The sequence below is a fragment of the Delphinus delphis genome, chromosome 6 (genome assembly GCF_949987515.2).
Source record: "Delphinus delphis chromosome 6, mDelDel1.2, whole genome shotgun sequence".
NCBI classification, from domain to species: Eukaryota; Metazoa; Chordata; class Mammalia; order Artiodactyla; family Delphinidae; genus Delphinus; species Delphinus delphis.
In genome coordinates, this window is record NC_082688.1 from 54,219,847 (window position 1) to 54,241,926 (window position 22,080).

Here is a 22,080-nt window from a genome sequence, read left to right on the forward strand (position 1 = left end):
TACTGTCTCATTATAAGCCTGGTGTTACTTATCATCCTACATTCTCTGAGTACAAAGGTAAATTTACCTTCGGTTGTGTCAAGCTCTGTTGCATAAAGTTCACAAGCAACCCTTTGACTCAGGAGTACTTGAGCCAAAAACAGAACAAGGAAAGCACGGCAGAGAATGAAGATTTAATTCTATCTGTCCTTGTCCTTCCAAGCAAGCTTTGCTGTAAGAAAGGTCTGGCAGAGAAGAGGATTCCAGATAGAGACGAAAAGGGACATTAACATGAAATGCTGCAGCCTCCTCTGAGAGCCATCCTGGTTCTCTACAGCTTTTAGGTTGTGCTGCACTTACAGAACTTCCCCGGAAGGTAAAGGGAGAAGGAAGCTGGAAAGTATTCCCTCAGTCACTGGCCAATTGCTTCCTTTGGATTATCTCTGATTGGGGAAGCACGGTGAGGTGGCACTAAGTCCTACACTTAGGGTCTAGGCCTGTGGTTGTTAAAGTGGGGGCCACAGCATCAGCTCCACCTGGGCTCTACGGCAGACACAGTGAATCAAATTTCTGGGTGGGGCTTCCCTGGTGGCGCAGTGGTTGAGAGTCCGCCTGCCGATGCAGGGTACACGGGTTCGTAACCCGGTCTGGGAAGATCCCACATGCCGCGGAGCGGCTAGGCCCGTGAGCCATGGCCGCTGAGCCTGCGCGTCCAGAGCCTGTGCTCTGCAATGGGAGAGGCCACAACAGTAAGAGGCCCGCGTACAGCAAAAAAAAAAAAAAAAAAAAAAAAAAAAAAAAATTTCTGGGTGAAGGGCCTGGGAGTGTTCATGTTAACAAGGTGTTTCTTACCCTAAAGGTTTAGAAGCCCTAAGAACATCTTTACATGATTTTCAATCTTTGGCAAGTTTTCCAAATGGAATACCAATAGGAAAAAACAGAACAGCTCTGAGTTCATTTGAAATGGAGGAGGAGAGCCCTTCGTATGGGCATCTCTTCCCCCTGGGCTCACCCCCAGCCCTTTCTGCTGGACTCTGGGGGCTCTTGGGGATAAAGCAATGATGACTGTCCCAAAGTGACTTTAGATTACAGACATAGATCAGGATGATCTCCCTCCCCACCCCAGTACCATTCTCTTCTTGGGCAAGGTGCAATCACGGGACCTCAGTTGAGTGACTCAGAAGTTCTGGGCTTACTGTTGGTCCCACACTGATCTTGTGGCCTAGACTTCTGCTGTCTAGCTGTAACCAAACTCCCATGTTATATCCGCTCCACTAACTAGGTGATTTCTTGTTTCCCTGAATCCAAGTCTATGCCTATACAACTTTCCAGCATTCTAATCTCTCTTAGAGTGGGCACCAGCTCACACTTGCACCAATGGCTTGACTGTTTCTCCTGCTGAACCTCTGCCTCACAGCTAAGTCCCTGTTACATACTGTGAAGCTTCCCCCAAATCTGCTGTCTAGAATATTATAGTGAGATGAAATCTGGGCTTGAAGTAAAAGAAATCTATACAGGTGGGTTTAAGAAAGCAAAGCGGACTCTGCATTTGTCAAACCTGATGTATGTCATTGGATCCCCAAATTCCTGTCACTCCTTTCCATCTGGCTACCAGGAAACTTGCCTTTTCATCTTGTCAAACCTTGGGGACACTGACTCCTAACGTGGATAACTCAATTTATGATCTGCCATCCTCTGCTCTGCCCCTCCAGCTAGACAGCCTTCTTCCCACTACCACCTGGGGGTCACACTCTGATGAGTATGTCTAGTCTACAGGGTCTTTCCTTTTCTGCTTACTTTCATCCCATTGCCCACCAAACTCTCGATTTTAAAGTATGTATTAGGCATCTCAAATGTGCCATGTACTACAGGGATTAAATAGATGACATGATTCCTTGCCTACATATGGACCATGAAGAATACTGTCTCACGGTTGAGTTCAAAGGTTTTGCTTGCCAAGAACCATTCCTTACATATAAGCTCACGACAGGCAGGGACTTCTATTTTCTCTATTGATGTAGCTTTAGCACCCCAAACAGGACCTGGCACATAATAGGAGCTGAATATTTGAGAATGAATAAATGGATGAGTGAGTGATACTTACACATAGAGCCTTTGGTGAAGATACTGATGGTAAGAGGAACCACAACTGAGCTCAAAGATTTTGATCTATGAACTTTGTACATAATAGCCTATCAGGAGTTTCAGAAAAATAAAGTGACTTCCCTTTCTAACACTGAAATTTTCTTTTAATGGAGGAAGAAACAAAGACAATGGAAATACAATTGCCCCTGTCAAGATGACCTGGAGAGTTTTGCTGCTCCAAGCCACCATTTTCTGCTGGATGCCAGGAGGCCACTGAACCTGAAGAGGAACAAGAGTGGGCAGGAGAATTAAGTGGCTCAACTCATCCACAGAACACTTTGCACTCTTTTAGGAAACCATCCCAAGGTCAAGGAGTTTCTGAGTTTCTAATCTGAGTTTCATCTCTAAATAGGAGCAGAAATATATTTCCTACTCTCTTCATAAAGTCATAATGAGGATCCAGGTATTCATCCAACAAATATTTTATCGAGCAGTTTCTTTATAGCTACCAGGCAATGATAATGATCTTGTACCTAAGAGTAATTTATAAAACATATATTGCAATATAAATGTATGTTCTATCACTGACCTCAATGGTATTGATAAAAACCCTACATCAGCCCAGATCCACAGACACAAACAACCTTGGGGTAAATATTTGGCTAATTCAGATCCCCTGAATCATTCGGCCATTCTGATGACAGAATTTAAGAATCTGAAGTAAAGGGATGTGGGATATGAGATTGGGTTTGCGGAGGAATGTAGGAGAGGAGCGGCTGGCCGTTACACTTAAATGATCTAGAAAAATGCCTGAATGTTTTTACTTCAACAGACTTGCATCTTTAAGGTCTAGTTCTCAAAGCCCTTACAGAAGAACGAAATAGAGAGTTTAGCCAGAGCAGTCTGGTTAGAAAGCAAAAATTTCTGTAATGAGAAAGAGCACTCACAATTGTAAGTAAATCAACTAGAAATTCTAAGCGAACTAGGACTGTTTTGCAACATGGTCTGAGCCCAGATGACCTGAATGGGCACAGATCAAGCCAATTCTAGTGTTTTATTGTTGTTGTTCTGTTTTATTAACACAGTGGCCTTGCTACCAGTAACAAGATGTTTCTGATGTGTGTGTGTGTTTTCCCTTTAAGGAAACTCCAGCCACAGCTATTCATATTTTTTCTTCTAAACGATGAATTGCTTATCATATTTACAAGGAAAACTGCAACTAAAAATACAAGAATTACAAGACACGGATTGCCATTAGTATGTTCAGACCTGAAGAGTTCAAATGTGCAGCCCCTAAAATAGACTTATAAGACAATATTTAACTTGATTTTAAGATCTCTATTCATTAGAGGCTAAACTTCATGAGTTTCAGATATAAGACAAAACATTTGCTTCTGGAAAAAATGTCATTGCTTCCCCCAAAGAATGAAAAAGCACTAAATCTGTAATAATGTTCATTAAACGCTTTTCTATAGTTTTTTTTTTTTTTTTTTCTGTGGTACGTGGGCCTCTCACTGTTGTGGCCTCTCCCATTGCGGAGCACAGGCTCCGGACGCACAGGCTCAGCGGCCATGGCTCACGGGCCCAGCCACTCCGCGGCACGTGGGATCTTCCCGGACCGGGGCACGAACCCGTGTCCCCTGCATCGGCAGGCGGACTCTCAACCACTGCGCCACCCAGGAAGCCCCTCTATAGTTTTTAAGTTAACTGACAGAGAAGTCACAGTAGTCAATGAAACAGAAATTTTCTGGATCTTTTCCTCCTCTTCAATAAATTTTTGAGTTCCAATTAAGAAAACAAACTGTCATGCTGCCAATGACACAACCTGACTGGCAGGTGAAAGAGCAAGTGAACTACTTAATAAATAATATAGATACCCAAATAGTAGCTCCTGTTACTTAATTCCTATTATAATTGAACTACCTTTAGAGCTCAATAAAAATATTAAAAGATGCTCAGTCACATTACTAACCAAAGGAAAAATCAAAACAACTTTGCTGTACAAACTGGCAAGTATTAAAATGACTGACGGGGGCTGGTGGTGGTGGTGGTGGTGGGATGAACTGGGAGACTGGGATTGACATGTATACACTAATATGTATAAAACGGATAAGTAATAAGAACCTTCTGTATAAAAATAAATAAAAATTTTTAAAAATTCAAAACACTTAAAAAACAAACAAAAATAATAATAAATGACTGACAATATCTAGGGTGGGGAAATGAGCACTCTAACGCACTGTTGGTGAGAGTCTAAATTGGTACAGACTTTGTGAAGGAATATATGGCATTATCTATCCAGCTTTAAAATGTGCATACCCATCCATCCAGCAATTTCTCTTTCAGAAATATTTCCTAAAGAAAGAATGCAAAGAGATATATATGTGTGTGAGAGTACTTGTGTAAACACACAATATACATAAGGAGATTTAATATAGCATTGTTAATAAAAGCAAAAAGGAAAAAACATAAATGTCTTTCAACAGTGGAATGATTAAAAAATGAAAAGTTCCCATAAGTATTAAACTATACAATTAAAAAGGAATTGATTTACATACATTGACCTAGAAAGCAAAAGAATATATTTTGTTAAGTTAAAAAAAAGTGGGACTTCCCTGGTGGCACAGTGATTAAGAATCCACCTGCCAACGCTGGGGACATGGGTTTGATCCCTGGTCCAGGAAGATTCCACATGCCATGGAGCAACAAAGCCCGTGAGCCACAACTACTGAGTCTGTGCTCTAGAGCCCGTGAGCCACAACTACTAAGCCTGGGTGCCACAACTACTGAAGCCCACGCACCTAGAGCCCGTGCTCCGCAATGAGAGAAGCCACCACAATGAGAAGCACGCGCACTGCAACAAAGAGTAGCCCCCGCTCGCCACAACTAGAGAAAGCCTGCGCGTAGCAACGAAGACCCAATGCAGCCAAAAATAAATAAGTTAATTAATTTTAAAAAAAAGTAAGTCATAAAATAAAATGCAGAATGTGAGGCCACTTTATAACAGGGCACATGTTATGTACATACACATGCATATATTTCATTTTCAGAAGCATTTTTAAAAGTCTAAAAGGAATACTCACCAATCTTAATAATCGTTACCTTTGAGCAGTGGAATTAAGGTGAACATAGGCTGGGAAGCAACTTAAACTCTTTATAAGGTTAAGTACCCTAAGTACCTTTAAAAAAATGAACAGGTAAAGATTTTTTTCTAATTTAAAAAGTCAATAAGAATTTAAAAACTGCATTTAAGGAATGTGCTAAGAATCCAGTAATCCTGGTTTGATGATTTAGTAATCAGGCTTCCAAACAGTTTCTCCCAGCAGGCGTGTGCTTGAGCAAACATGGCACATGAGAGCGTGGGTGCGTGCATGCACGTGGGCACACACACACAGAGACACACAAACACACCAATACACATACACACCTGTGGGGTAACAGCACTGGGGGCAATCAGAGGGTGAGCTATCACTTCCCTACAGGGACCGTGACAGCTCTTAATCCAGTGGTGAAGAGCATAGACTGTTGTCAGATGGTCCTGGGTGTAGTTTCCAGCTCTACCATTTCAAGATTAAGAAATCATGGGCAAGTTACTTAATGTTTTAGCGATTCAGACTCCTCAGCTGTAAAATGGGAATAAACAATGCCTTCTTTATAGGGTTGTTATGAGAACTAATAAGAAAGGCACTGTAAACATGCACCATACTGCCTGACACAGGGGAAAAAAAAGGCAAACATTTTCAGCAATCAGTATGCAAAATACACAAGACAAGTGGTTGGTGGGAAATCACTTTGTCTCATGAATCATAGTACCTGTATTGCCAGCAGAATTTTAGCCCTGTAAGGAACCTCATCTTTAATGGTTTCACATTTAACCTTCACACAAAAATAATTCCCAAGCTAACTAAAAACTCTTACAGTACTGTAGCTACAGGCATCATCATGAAGGAGAATGAGTGCGAGCTTTGGGGTCAGACTGTGTTTATAAAACCAGCTCTGATATTCACTAGGTATGTGACTTGGGGCAAGGTGCTTAAACTCTCAGTATCACCTGGGAGGCTAGAGTATATTAATATTTTTATTAATGTTATTGTGAGGATTAAACAATACAAGTGGAAGTATCCAGCACACCCAGTATCTGGTACACAGTAGAAAAATGACAACAATAATAATAGCTCTAATTAACTGAGCATATCCTGCAGACCAGGCATTTTCTCTCATTCTTACACCAACTCTGAAAGAGAAGTATCACTATCCCCCTATTATACTCAGAATTAAAAAAAAACAAAACAAAGAATCAAAACAAAATGAAAACAGACTCACAGATATAGAGAATGGGTGCTTTGCAGAGGGGAGGGTGGTCAGTGAAACAGGTGATGCAGACTAAGAGGTACAAATCTCCAGTTATATAAAAAGCCCCAGGGATGTAATATACAGCATAAAGAATATGGTCAATAATATTGTCATCACTTTGTATGGGGACAGATGGTTACTAAACTTGTGGTGATTATTTCATAATGCATGTAAATGTCAAATTTCAGTACACCTGAAAATAGTGTACATAATATTGTACACCAACTGTATTTCAACAAAAATAAAATAGTCGGGAAACTTAGATTCAGGACATTGCATGACTTGCTCATAAGATTCCAATTCAGATCTGCCTGACTCCAAAGTCTTTTTCTGCAGACTTTTCTACAGCTTTTTCTACAGCTCACTGTTTCTCTTCCTTTATCACCTTGGGCAAGTCACAACCTCCTCTTCTGGAAATCTCCTCTTCTGAGATACGGTGACCAATTTGGGGGTATGTAAGCTAGTGGCTGGGAATGCTTTGAAAACTGAAAAGTGCTTTCAAAAACAAGGGACTTGCACCTACGAGCCCTGGGAATGCCTCAAAATACCTCTTCCACAGGGCTGCCACTGCTCAGAATTTCACTACTTGACACTCAGTACCAGATGTGCAAATACTCAAGAGAAGGAGTATTGCATTAAATTTACCTTAATGTATAAGTGAATCATTAAATCATCCTATTTCCTCTAGGGAGAGGTCCCAGGCAGTTGGTAAGCACTGGATATCTATAGAGACGAACAGGAAAATAAGAGGAAGTGCCCAGAGAAAGGACGGGCCCTGAAAACCTGATTCCAAGTCTCCATTTTGCCAACGGCTGGCTCCACCAACCAGTTTAAGAAACCATGGGCAAAATCCCTCTCTTCCTCCTCCCCTTTTTATTAATTCGTATTTCTTCAATAAACTTTTATTAAGCATTACCATGTACCAAACATTGTGAGGAGATACGATTCCTGTCCTAAGGAAACTTAGAATTTAGTGATGATTACTTGATTTAGATCTAGTCCTCTAACATCCTTACTGATATATGGGTTTAATCTGTGAGTGTGTGTGCAGATGCTTAATCACATATGTATATTATTCACAGTTCAATTTTCCATAATTAATCAAACAGCTCTTCTGATTAAGATGACCATCTTACACACCTGTCATAAAACCCAACACGTTGAAATTCTGACTGCACTCATATACACACTTAAATTTAACTTTTGTTTTATAGAATTAGCACACTGTCAGAATTTATCAAGTACTAGCAATGTAAAATTGCTCTGGGGATACTTTTGTAGTAATTAAGTATATAAGAGTAATTAAGAATTTCCCTGGATCTAATCATCAATCCCCAGTACTATATAAGCATTAATAACATCAAGGCTGACACGAAAAATTATTCCTGATTATGACCGCTGATGATAATATCCGCTGATAACATCAGAATAACGTGAAGTACACTCATTGGCTCATTCCCCTTGTGAATATGTCACAACTTCCTCAGTGAAGACTATTACACTGTTGGTTTATCAATCTTATTTGTCTTCCTGAGATTTCAAGGCAAAGTTGTGACACATGCTTAAGTTCTAAGCAATACAATTTCTAGACTTACTGCTTTATTATTTCACAACCTCACATATGCAGATGTGACTAAATTTCCTGTGGGAGGGAAGTATGTTTATTGTCTCTACAATTTGCCTTTTAAAAAAATAAGCTTTAAACATTTAACACTATAAACTCCCAGAAATGAGATCAGTCATGGCTGTAACCCATAGGGCTCTTCTGGAAAGTACCATTGCACAATCACTGTTAAATAAACAGCCAACATAGAGGAAGAAGTTAAGCTTGTACCTGCCACTCCATTTCATTTAATTTATCAGTGCTCTGAGGTTTCTTCAATTTGAAAGATGGTTTGGTTGTTTGGTAGGACAAGCCATTTACAACGCGTTTTGTTCTTGGAGGCCCGTTGGTGTCTGGAAACCTTTTGTTGTCCGCACTGAGGTGGGAAAATGCTACTATTGTCTGGGAGCTCACTGGCCTGCTTCTTCAGGGCCTGCAGGCACACTTTAAATCATGAGAAAGACAGCTTATGAACCACAGGAGCCAGGACAAGCAGAGAAGGCTCTGCTTTTCCCCCACTGCTGCCTTGATATCAAACAGCTCAGGCCGGGGAGACAGCTTCATGGTGATTTTCTAATGAAATCTAATGACTGGATCTTGGATGATGGAAATCTTTGTGTTGGCAACTGGCAACTCCAGAGGGGTGAAAATGGGAGCAAGAAGTGGAAAGTATAGAAACCTCAGAGAATAGGGAAGAGGGGCAGAAAATGGGGGCAGAACCCTCAGGAAGAGGTCTCTAGGCTCTACCACTGATTTCCCAGAGGCGATCAATGTGAATGAATCCGTGAGATAGTTCCATTTTACAGATTAGAAGACGGTTCCAGAGAATCTTTGGCACACCCTGTAGTCTGTCTATCCAATAAACATTATTAACAGAAACTCAGTTTTGTCGAGCATGGCAATGAACTAAAATACCTGTCTTCCCAGACTCCCTTGCATGTGAGGGTGGCCACGGGACTAAGTTTGGGGTACACCTGTCCTTCACTCTTCTCCCTCACTTTTGCCTGAAACTGAAACAAGAAATGAATGGAGAACATCAGCATCCATACTGTGACCAGGAGGATGGAAGCCACGGTTAAAGACGGCAAAGCAGAAAGCAGGAGGAGACTGGTGCACCATTGGCCCCATGGGGCTGCTTCTCCTCCATGCACTGTCTACTTTTAGATGTCTTGTCACATGAGAAGAGTACACTGGGCATGCTGCTATAACATGATAAACAAATCCTGAGAAGCCCTTTGCTCTGTACAAATGTGTATGACAAATAACAGGCTCTTTGGGAAAACCAGGATTGGGACAGACCACTCAAAATCTACGAAACCTACTCATTGCAGGAGTAACAAAATAATCAAGAGAGGATTTGGGCAGCCAGTTCAATGTGGCTGGAGGCTCTTTGGTGGTTATTAAAAATGGACAAAAATGTTGACTGGAAATGATGGCTTGCAGGAACTGAGACAGCAGGTGATAGAACCAGCACTTAGGAAGAACTGTGATCTGCCATCAGCTGAGGGCTGGGCAGGCCAGGTGTGCACCTTTCTGGGGACGCAGCCCCTGGGATCATGCTCATTTCAAATTTTATAGAAAGAGAGCAGAAAGGGATTCTGCTTATGCAGAAGATAGGCTGAGGGCTTCTTCATTTTCTCCTTCTCTCGCCATCTCAGCTCCTCTTGCCTAGGAAAGATTGTGTGTGAACAACCAGAGCTCCACATTACTTTGACATCATTCCCCTATCTACCACTTCTATCTGAGTGAACTGGACTGTTTATTTAAGTCACTGCTGTTTGGGTGTTCTATGCAGGCAGTCCAGTATAATCCCAAGACTTAGGATGTAACGTTCCTACCTCGCCCATTCCATTCTCTACACAGTGCCCTGGCTGACTTTCCTAAATACCACGCTGGCCTCTTCACTTGGCAGCATTACACTCAGTGTGGCCACAGATCCCGTTATGAGCCGGTCTTGCAGGTTCCTCAGCCTTCTCTCCCTCTACTCCACGACTGTAGCTGTATATCCCAGCCGGACACCAACTGTCTTTGGCTCGTCTCTCTAAGCACACACCATGCTGTCATTTGTGTTCTTGCCTGTGTGCTTTGCTTCCCCCTGCCTGGAATGCCTCTCGCCACTTGGCTTACCCAGTGATCTATTTACCATCAAAACTCTATTCAGTGAAAGTGTGGAGTCCTAACCACTGGACATGCAATGGACTATTACTCAGCCATTAAAAAGAATGAAAAAATGCGATTTGCAGCAACATGGATGGAACTAGAGATCGTCATACTGAGTGAAGTAAGTCAGACAGAGAAAGAGAAATATCGTATGATATCACGTATATGTGGAATCTAAAAAGAAATGATACACATGAACTTATGTACAAACCAGAAACAGACTCCCAGACTTAGAGAACAAACTTAAGGTTACCAGGGGGGAAGGGTGGGGAGGAGGGATAGACTGGGAGTTCGGGACTGACACGTACACACTGCTATATTTAAAACGGATAACCACCAAGGACCTACTGTATGGCACAGGGAGCTCTGCTCAATGTTATGTGGCAGCCTGGGTGGGAGGGGAGCTTGGGGGAGAGTGGATACATGTGTATGTATGGCTGGGTCGCTTTGCTGTGCACCTGAAACTATCACAACATTATTAATCGGCTATATTCCAGTATAAAACAAAACAAAAACAAAACTCTATTCGAGAAGAAACTCTATTCACCTCTAGGACCCCTTCTCTGACAACTTCTTCTGAATAAACTGGGAGCCTCTGATACATTCTGTTATTGCATGTATCACATTGCATTGATTAAATGACATTCATGTTTGCCTGACAAAAGTGGGTGACCAATAAACACTTGCTGAATTGAACTTGGCCTCTCCTTGATGGGTCCAGAAGCAGGAAGGTTGTGAAACTACTGTTCTAGGAATTCCCACAGCATTCTAACAGCTTGGAGTGAATAGAGCATTTAAAAAGAAATTATCCATTAGTACCATAACAAAATGTACAAATATCAACTCTCAGGCAACTAATCCAGGCAAAATTCTGAAGCTTGCCCGGGCAAGAGAATGGTCCTAAAGAGAAAGAAAAGACTGAAGAACAAGCTTACATGATTGGAAAGAGTTGTCCTTCTGTTTACATCTTAAATAAAAGACTAAAATGTACTAGGAAGTTGCCTTGGAGATGCCACCCAGAGACCTGTCAATGCTACCAGTATTCAAACATTAAAAGAAATGACACCTTATCCACCCTTACTAACGAAGGCAGCATGAATGCATGAAGTGGATGCAGAATCAACAAAACTGAGCTCTGGTCCTGGGTCATCCACTAGGTTAAGGGACCTTGAAAAAGCAGTGCTATTAATCTTTTCAAAGTGTGCCTTTTACAAAATACCTCGTAATAAATATATACATAGAGCACACAACATCTAAGCTCTTATCAATTAGTACACCATGAGCAAAACTCGATGGACCTCATTTCCTTCTTCATCTATAAGACTAAAGCCACTCTGAGTACTAACCTTTCATGGCTCTATGTAATGCAACAGCATCTACATACAAGCGTATATTCCATGGATAGATATAAACACATATTTATTTTGATGTGCCTTTGACTTAAAAATGGTAGATTAAGAATGTGGCTTGGAGATGTGGGCTTCTTGTTAAAGACGCCTGTGTACTTTGCCAAGGCAGCAATGCCTAGACATTTAATATTCTTCTATGTCTCAGTTCCCATCTCTAAAAATACAGTGATGACATTTTTCTCTGACCTCTACCTGCAGTAGGGAGCACAGAGAGGATGGGGGTGACAACACTCATTAAAGCCATGAACTTCTTGAAAGAAAGAACAAATATTCACTGTAGCTATCATGTTAGCAATCCCGACACTGCTTGGGGCTTTAAAAATCTACTTTTAATGGGGGTGAAGTTCCTTGTCACCAAGATGCTATATAACACCATCGAGCAAACTAGTGCAACCAAAGCTGAAAGGCACGGCCAATAACAGCAACTCATTTAGAGGGTCTCTGCTCCCCTCACTCCCAGCACTGTATCGCCCGCTTGAAAAATATTAGATCAATTTGGGCCCTTATCCTAAGGAGTAGTTGAAGAGAAATGCTCATGCCCAGAAAGTATCACAAAAACATTTTCAGAAAAAATGCTTGAGGCTAAGTCTGCATCTGGATCCCTACTCCCTAAATTCCAGCAGTTGCCCAGGGGCTAATGCATGAACACTCTCTTTGCAAGCTCTTCACTGCAGCCACTTGCCCCTCCTCCTGGGAGAAAGTCATGATTTCCAATTTGCATAACTGTATCTTGATCTCTTCCAGAAAGGCTTGCTGTATGTATCTATTTTAGAGCTGCTACTGTCACTGGCAAAGTCCACTGGGGTCCCCGGGAAAAATAAGACACAACCTAGGTGATAAGATAACCTCTTCTTTTGTGTTTACTTTCACTTGCCTATAGTGGGCCTTGCACTTAATATGTCGGATTTGAGTTCCCAGTGCAGAACCGCTGCGCCGGACACTTCAGCTTGTTATGCATTGTGCAGAAGCACTGAGCACGACACTGCAATTGAAGATGAAGATGGCATGCTATTTGCAGAAATGCTGCATGGGACCCGCAGGAACTCCTCCCACCCCTCGGCAGGCGAGAACCCTATAAAGCAGCCCAGCCTCCAGCCTTTCTGGGAGAGCCTGTGCTCTAGAGCAGGAGCCGGAGCCTCTCCATTCTTTGATCAAAGCATAAAGCTTTCCTTTGCTTCTGAAACGAACTCAGTCTCGTTCTATTGGCTCCAACAACACTGGGCAGAAGGACATTTGTTGGGGAGTAACTAGGGAGGATCGGTAACACTATTAGCAGTTTCTCACTGGCCATGGGAATTTTTGACAATTAAAGTGAAATTAAAAAATAAAACCACAATTTCAAGTTTCAGCTAAACTTGAGAAAATTCATTGTTCAGCTAAAAATGAGAAATATGGCAGAAGAGGCTTTTGCCAAGAGGCAGGGCAAAATGATAAGGTAAATCCCATTATCTGTACCATCTTGTTTCATTATTCATTTGGTGAATGAGAAAGTGTCAATCACTTATTCGGTAAATACTTACTAAATGCCTACTTTGCACCAAGTATTATGCTTGTCCTAAGACTACAAATATTATTCCTATTCTCAAAGAGTCTAATAAAGAAAAGGGAGTAGAAGGAAGAACATTAATTAGTTAAGCTCCTGCACAGTACCAGGTGCTCTGCTTGTGGAATTCTCCTAACAACTGATGAGAGAAGGTAGGTAAGACTCCCCTCATTTAATGAAAGTGAACTGAGGCTCAATAATTTGTCCAGAGTCACACAGTTGAGTAGATTGGTATTTGCATTCAAATTGGTCTAATTCCAAAATCTCTTTTAGAATTTCTTTAGAAAGCAGAAAAAAGAAGAAAAGGAACCACCCATTATCCTACCACCATGATTAAAAAAAAACTGTCAACATTTTGGAGAATTTCCTTCCAATATTTTTTCATGCAAGTAGGTTAATTTTTGAAATTTTAAAATGTGTTTTTCACAATTGTAATCAAAGTGTGTTATACTGCATTTCACTGGAATTATGACACCATTGACTGTGAAATGCTCCATTGTTCTATATAGCACCAGAAAGAAAAATCACTGCCAGTTACATGATGCCACTGACTGGGATATGTTCAGATTTCAGCAGTGTTAAAATATGAAGGTAAAAATTGTGTGTCTTAGAATCAGTGACCTATTCTGTATTCCACAAACCCCGAACTCATGTTGTTTGCCTCCTGCCTGTAGGTAAGGGTGGCTTCAGAGCACCTGAATCTCCCCCACATTAGAAGAACTCCTTGTCAGGGTTGGGAGGCCGCCCTCAGAAGACAGGGTGCTCTGTTTGTCTTCCTCACACATTCATTGCTTTACGCATAGTAGGCACTCAAGGAATGTTTCTTGGTTGAGTAAACACATAATAAAGCTTGAGAAGAAATTTACTGACAGAAGAAGGTAAAAATTACCAAAGGCCCAAGTTTTGTTGGGGAACGGGGGGTTTGTGTGACTAGTATCAGGGAGAGGGGAGAAGCAATGGATGGAACTTTGAGCCAGAGCCAGTGGCGCTGGGCTTTCCAAGATTCTTCCCTTCCAACAACCTGCCACTCTCTGCATTTTATCTCCTCGTTGGCTGTCTAGACCCCTGCTTTGATGATCTTATCCAAACCTAGCTCCACAGTACTGCTTGATTCTGCCATCTTGGGAAGTTATTCACACTTATCCACACAGCTTGAATACTGATTTAGATTTGTTTGGGGATACCATACCACCCATTAATTTCAAGTAATAACTCATAAAGAGCAAACTCAGGAATCAACATGAGACAGATGGAGAAGAGTCATGTTTCTCAGGTGCTGAAACTCTCAGTTTAAGTGTATGGTATCCCTTCTGCTTATACAGAAGGTGTGTCTGGCCCTAGGAAGTAAAAGCCTGTGTATACTTTGAGTCTATATGATTTGACAACTCAGCTTTCTATGGATGTCCACTAAGATATCTGCCTGAGTCAGCAAAATTGGTTTAAGTAAAGAAAAGAAATTAAGCTACACTTAGTTCTCCATGCATGTTCTGGGTTAAACACATTTTGAAAACCATCATGATTTCTCTTGCCTTCCTTCCCTCCTCTTCTTCCATGAACTCATCCAGTATCTATGTGTCTTTACAACACGTGAAGAACTGTGCTAAATTCTCTAAAAGAAAGAACAGTGGGTCAGAAAATTCTGACTTTAGAAAGAAGTTTACACATTACCAGTGAAGACAAGTTTTACTCACAGAGAAGTAAATTACAAGGGAGAGAGAGCATAAGTATCAATAATATCAGAAATACAGGTGATATGCAATCAAGTGTTTAAAGCAAGGAGAGATTACATCCAGCAAGGAGATCAGGAAAGGCTTCAGAGAGAAGGACCATTTCATCTGGGCCTTGAAGGATGGAGAGGATCTGGGCATATGGGAATGGAGGCAAAGACCTGTGAGAGGAGAGGCATGCGTGGGGCAAAGGACTCCTGTTGTTTCCCTTTTACATTGTTTACTGTTTAGGAAACAAGATGCTATTGTTAGGGCCTAACCATGAGGTGTTAAAAGTGCTGGATCAATGAATGGATCATCACCTTGGGCTGACCACTTGGGGGTGTCCTAAGTCATACCATCTTAGGGTCAAAGCCAGGAAGATACTGCAAGATTTCATGCTGATTAAGTATGAAATTTTAGAGGAAAGTTATTAAAGCCAAAGCCTGGTGGTGTATAGCAGGACATCTGAAATCCACAACAGGTAACTAAGACACTTGATTAAAAGCAACAGCACAACATCACTTTTCAAAACTCAAGGGACTGTCAGCTACTTGCTTACCATGGACATGGATTCCATTTGGTTGAAAAGAAGAGCTTGTTTCTGGCTGATAAGACTTCAGGTGTGATGCTGAGGGCTGCTGGGTATGGGGAGGCTGTGTTCTCTGCATTATTGAAGGAGGAGCAGGCACTCTCCGGGGGCTGATGTGGTGAGGAGATGGGGCAGAAGGTGCAAACCTGAGGAAACAATTATAAAAGGAAACATAAGAGATGTAAAATAGCAGGAGCAAAGACAAACTCTTCGGGCTTCCCTGGTGGCGCAGTGGTTGAGAGTCCGCCTGCCGATGCAGGGGACACGGGGGTCGTGCCCCGTTCTGGGAAGATCCCACACGCCGCGGAGCGGCTGGGCCCGTGAGCCATGGCCGCTGAGCCTGCGCGTCCGGAGCCTGTGCTCTGCAACGGGAGGGGCCACAACAGTGAGAGGCCCGCGTACCGCGTACCGTGTACCGCAAAAAAAAGACAAACTCTTCAAAGCCAAATTCTAATTCCCTATTCTGGCTATATAAGAGTGTGACAAAAAGCCCTTTAAAAAAAACTTAAGACTTTTCTCTCCCATTTTTAACCACTGACTTCTCAATTGAGATACTGAAGGAATAAAAGAGATCAACAAAGGGAAAATCTAGTCACAGTCTGAGTTTGTCAAGCTTCTTAAAATGCATTTCAAGTACTCTGGGTTTGGTGAAATTCAAAGCACATCTTTGCCAGACCCCTTTTCTGCTAATTTTTAGACCCGTTTGCATTTTAAGGGAAATTTAATCTGTGTGTTTCTGATTCATTTACACTTGCCTCATAAACATTTTGTTCTGTAAGACATATCTGAGGTCCAAGAAGTGTTATAAGACTTTACTATAAGCCTCTCTAGTCCTATTCTCTTTAAACTATACATTTTCTTTTGCCAAGAATAAATTAACTTAAACCTCAAAGGTCAAGTGTGGTTTGAAATCCAGAACCCAAAAGATCTGTGTGGGTTCTGTGCTTGGCAAAGAACATTGCCCAGGGTGTAACAGGAACCTCACACACGATTTGGGACATCTTTTGCAGTCACACGGGCCAATCATAATGAGATTATGGTAGTTTCTGAGGTGGGACATACAGGTGTTTAAATAAGGTGACATCATCAACTAACCCGAGATATAAAATGGATAACTATCCATTGATCTTCTAATTGTACAGAAAAATGGCAGGATCTGACTCACTAGGTTTAAAAGGACAGTTTATACTTTCTAACATTGAGGTTCCCTTGAAGTGTACTCGTGCGAACAGTTTTAAAGTTGAACAATGACCATAGACTATCAAAACGACATTCAATCTGCCAGTTCAGTAGGGGGCTGGTGCAAGTGTGGTGGAGAAAGGAGCAGGGACTCTGTCAGTGCAGTGAAAACAAGCATCACAATGATGTGCAGGAAAACTATATTAGCAATGAAGCGTTTAGTCTCCCCGCAAAGGCTCAGGTGATTGAAAACCTTCAATAGGCTGTTTCTTACACTGTATAGAAAGACAGGCTTTGTTTTATGCCAACATGTAGATGTCGCCATCTGTGTACACCACTTACTTCATAGAAACAGGTCACTTCATTTTTCTGGGCTTTTTGTGTAGGGCCATAGGTGATCAAAGGGAGGACGAACCAGTCAAGTTTATCAAGCAATTTTCAACATTTTGAACCATAGTATTTAACAAGGCAGAGCTTCTACATTTGTATTGCTGCAGTAAGAAACCATGGGATGAAATCCCATTTGTTTTTGCATTCCCCTTGCTGAGGTCTGATAAGACTATGTAAGATGATGTAGGAGCCAAGAAGGGAGGATTTGGACTGGTTAAGTTACGGAGAAGACAAGTCAGAGGAGGCTTAAAGAAACTAGCTGGGCTAGGATGCCTGCTTAATCAAGAACTTAGATCTTCACTCAGCTGGAAGAGAATAGTAACTGAGTGTCCTGTGCCTGGTAAATATATATTTTCCAAGCACATCATCTTAACTGGAATTAGCTTGAAAAGATGTGCTGAATGGCCTTGAATAAAACAGAGCAAATGAACGCTGGCACTGTCCTGAGAATATCTATTAAAATTTGTATGCCGGGATTCCCCGTATAGAGGCTATTTTCTTGGGGAACATGTCCTCAATGTGCCTCACAGGCTGCTCTAGGCTTGTGTGAGAGGCAGGAGGAATTGTGAGATCACAGACTTTGGGGCTAGAAGGAGTCCACATCACCAACCAACACCAGAATTCTGTGAACGGAAGATGTCCAGGGAGGGAGGGAAAGGGGTGGATTTGAATTGGAAGGAAACCTATGTCATTGCTAAATAGCCATCTTTGGCATCTCAATTTTGTGTTTTGGGGGCAAAGTAGCAAGATCCTTTGCCTTCTTAATTATATTTCTGTGTTTGGGAATAAAAGATATAACATGCTCTTGGTGTTTTTTCAGTCTTCTCTTCTGGTACCTCTGCCACCTGTCCTTTCTCTTAAGGATTGATGGAGCAGAGATGTGTAGATGGAGCAAGTATTTAGAAGTATTATTAGCAGTATTTAGAAGTAGGACCTTAGTATCACCAGCTTGATGGAGGAGAATAATTTTGTTTCACAAATCCCTCCCCCACAGCACAGTAAGTCTGACTCACAAATGAAGGTTTGATTAACAAAGAGTAGAAAATGTGTATGGGGAAGGGGAAGGAGGCAAAGATTGTGAGCAATATAAAACCTTACATTTTTATAATTCGGGATGATGTGACTATAGGGTGAATTATGATTACTAGCTATAAAAAAGGGGTGTATTCAACCAACTAAACAGAACTCATCTGAGCATTTTAGGTGTCATCTGGAATGTTAATTTCATACAACAGACCTCTATATCTATATTTAGATGATATATCTATATATAAATTATATATCTATGTATCTATCTACCTAGAGAGTATATAATTATATGCTAATTACAAATCATTCTTATCTATTTATTCACACAAGTTTCACACCCTGGCCATTGTCTCTTGGTTACCACATATTACTTAATGTAATAGCAATGTTGAGCAAAGAAAAAAAATGTGGAAGTACATACGCATCAAGATTTTAGCATCATCTATCTCAGAGACCTGGGGGGGATAAAATAATACTTACTGAGCCTTCAACCGACTCTACATTTTGCTTTTTGCTAATTCAGTCTGGATTTTTCACCATGTTATTCAAATAAATAAGATTATATGGTATAAGTTAATATAATTTCAAAATACAGTATGTCACTCCATATAAAGTATTAATAAAAATTTAAATATATACTATTCTAAATGAAATAAATGTACACTTAAAGTAGTCTTTGCTTTGGAAAGGAAAGAATTGGTACAAAAACTCTAACTTTTACATATATAAAGAAAAGATGGAAAGTAACAGGATGTGATCTTGATTGTGATCCAGACAATTTCTAGGAACAAGGAAATAAAGAAGAATTTAGCACTAAAAAGCCCAGTGTAAGAAACGAGTGCATAAATGACTGACTTTCAAGTACAGTACATAGAATCAATTTTGTTACTGCCTAAAAACACTACATTGTATTTTATTGAAAAATCTCTCACAATCTATTAACTTAAATTTAATTTTTATAAACTTGCTTACTTGTTAACTAGCTCATAGAAATAGAAATAGCAAATTAGAATCAGGGATGAGAGGGCAGGAGAGGAGAAGAGGAGAGAGCCCTACTGTTCAAGGCAAGGCCCTGGGAGCAACCAAAAGCAGTCACTAAATCACAGCAAGAGAGATGCCAGGAATGTTATTTAAACAGCCAAAGAGACTCAAGAAACTTGAATAGTTTGAGGCCATTTACTCCAGAAGCAAGCAAACAAACAAAAAACATGCATGCTTAAACAGAAACTTGCTAAGTAAAACATAAAATGTTATTGTTACTGAAGGTAGAGTAGAGGGGGCCTCGAAATCCCATTTTCTTAGTGTCCTCACCTATTTTCCAACCTAGTCTTTTTAACACGCACACACACAGCCAAATTAATATGGTCTGAATTTTCTGCCCCAAACAGGAAATTTTTCTTTAACTCCAAAGAAGATGAATTAGATATTTTGATACTAAAATAAATAAACAAATAATTTTGATGCTGAGTATAAACTGCAGTGATTTATAATTTTTCTCCTAAGGAATATCTCATTCCCCCACTATGTCAGGACAAGACGACATCACTCTCATTCATTCTGAGTGACAGCAGTGTCCAAGAGCCAGAAGACAGACTGTCTGAAGTCTTTCTGGGTCCAACTCTGTTTCCCAGCTGCTGATCTGCAGTTGACATTTCACAGATTTCATTTGATATAGCTTACCAGTCTCTTCTTTGGCCTTTCATACTTCTTTGAAACAACAGAAGATTGTTATGTAAAAATGCACACAACAGAATTTTTAAAAAACATCACTGCTTACCAGAAGCAGATCACACAAAAGCAAACCAGAGAATTGAGTCAACCATTTCCACTCATTTAGTGGAGGAGTTTATATAACCTTAGCATAAGCCATGGTTTAATGGTTTGCAAAAAAAAAAGAGACAGAGAGAAGGAAACAGGTTTTAAAGTGCTCACCAAAGATCTGCGGAAAAAATAAAAAACCGGTCTTCCCTGGTGGCGCAGTGGTTGAGAGTCCGCCTGCCGATGCAGGGGACACGGGTTCGTGCCCCGGTACGGAAAGATCCCGCATGCCGCGGAGCGGCTGGGCCCGTGAGCCATGGCCGCTGAGCCTGCGCGTCCGGAGCCTGTGCTCCGCAACGGAAGAGACCACAGCAGTGAGAGGCCCGCGTACCGCAAAAATAAATACATAAATAAAAATAAATAAATAAATTTAAAAACCACCTTGGAAAGATTTCTGCAAATATTTATCTATACACACCTTGGGAAATGTCTGATTATTTGGGGGTATTTACTTGGCTATGCTCCTTCTCTTTTGTGGCCTGCTCCCACCCTCTGTTCACATTGAGCTTCCCAACCTTGCAGTGATGTGGGCCAGAAGCAAAGAGCTCTCCTGCTGATGCAGTACTCAATCTTAGATTGTTTCATAGAACAATAGGTCCCAATTGAAACACATACAACTGGTGAGGTTCATGTGCAGAGAAATTGCAAATGGCAGGAGAAGCAGACGGCTGTCGTAGAAGACAGATGGAGTAGAAGTCAGACCCTCCGGCCTTGGAGTGTGGCTCCATCCCTTACCAGCTGGGTAATTTTGAATAAATACCCTGATTTCTCCAAGCCTCAGTTTCAAGTGCAAAATACAGTTAACCTCGACTCATACTGGGGATCATAAAATCTGAGATAATATATTCATTTATTCATTCAGGAGGTATTTACTGAACACCAACCAAGTGCTCCGAGTGCACTACGGAGAGAGTAACACATGACACAGATCTCCGTTGTTTGTGTGAGAGGAAGCAGGCAATGAACAATTTTAAACCCACAAACTATGTATTGAGCTAGAGGAAATGAGTACTACAGAGAAAAATAAAGGATGCAGGTGAGGGACGGGGTGGACTATGAACAATTTTAAATTAGGAACACACAGATATCCAAGTACTTTAAACAGAGAATGTCTGACACCTTTCAGATGATTGACACATGTTTATGGAATGACTGCTCTAAACAGAATGTACATTTATGGTATCCCTGATTTAAAATATATCCAATGCTTGAGAGCTGTCTAATAGCACTGTGTTAGAATATCTATGAAGCTCAAAAAATTATAAAACTCTTAGCACTCTTTTCTCTCTTGACTATGGAAAGAGGCTCAAAGAAGGTGAGGCTTCTACTCATCTGGATAATTTCCTAGTTCCAGGAGCAGTTAGTTGTGGTCTTCTGTAAGAGTCTCATTTTTTTGGTACTGGCTTTCCCAACGAATTATCCTGAGCTCACAAATCCATACAATCACAGAATATTTGAGCTGAAGGGCAGTGGAGCACCACTGTATCTAGCCCAGAGACATGAAATGATTTGCCAAAGTCACACAGCTAGTTCTCCGGATACCACTTTATCCCAAGAAGGTAAGACACTCTCTAGTGAAGATGCAAAGCAAGGCAGAGAGATGGCTTGAGGGAGGATGGAAGAGGACTCTTGTGGGCATCTGAGGTTTTTCTCCTCATCACCAGATGATGGGGATGGGGGTACCAGCAACCTACTGCCTTTAAGAATCTGACAATGTGGGCTTCCCTGGTGGCACAGTGGTTGAGAGTCCGCCTGCTGATGCAGGGGACACGGGTTCGTGCCCCGGTCCGGGAAGATCCCACATGCCGCGGAGCGGCTGGGCCCATGAGCCATGGCCACTAAGCCTGCGCGTCCGGAGCCTGTGCTCCACAACAGGAGAGGCCACAACAGTGAGAGGCCCGCGTACCGCAAAAAACAACAACAACAACAAAAATCTGACAATGTGATTTCCCAGTTTGCTTTGGTGAATTTGCTCATTTCTAAACTGGGGCTCTTTGTGCCCAAGCCAGGCTTATACCTTTAGTCTTTCCAGCTGGATAACGCCTTTCAGTTATACTCTTTCCCTTGTGTATAAATCCAAAGTATTTCTATGTCAACTAACAATTGTATTTCTTCAAACAAAATTTACTAATAGGCTGTGTTGCAAATCAAGCACATGTCATAAATATGTCTCACTTTTCTTCATTCGTACTGTATACACAAGCAGTGCAAGCCATGTGGGACTGTATGTTTTA

The 22,080-nt window shown here is 41.3% G+C and overlaps 1 protein-coding gene across 1 annotated transcript in view; it reads right to left on the bottom strand.

Annotated features, from left to right (window-relative positions):
• GLIS3 (GLIS family zinc finger 3) overlaps nt 1–22,080 on the bottom strand; it is a 615,291-nt gene that overhangs the window by 12,366 nt on the left and 580,845 nt on the right. Inside the window, exon 11 of the mRNA XM_069540769.1 lies at nt 15,401–15,576. Coding sequence (XP_069396870.1) covers nt 15,401–15,576 — 176 coding nt within the window. The remainder of the gene's footprint in view (nt 1–15,400; nt 15,577–22,080) is intronic.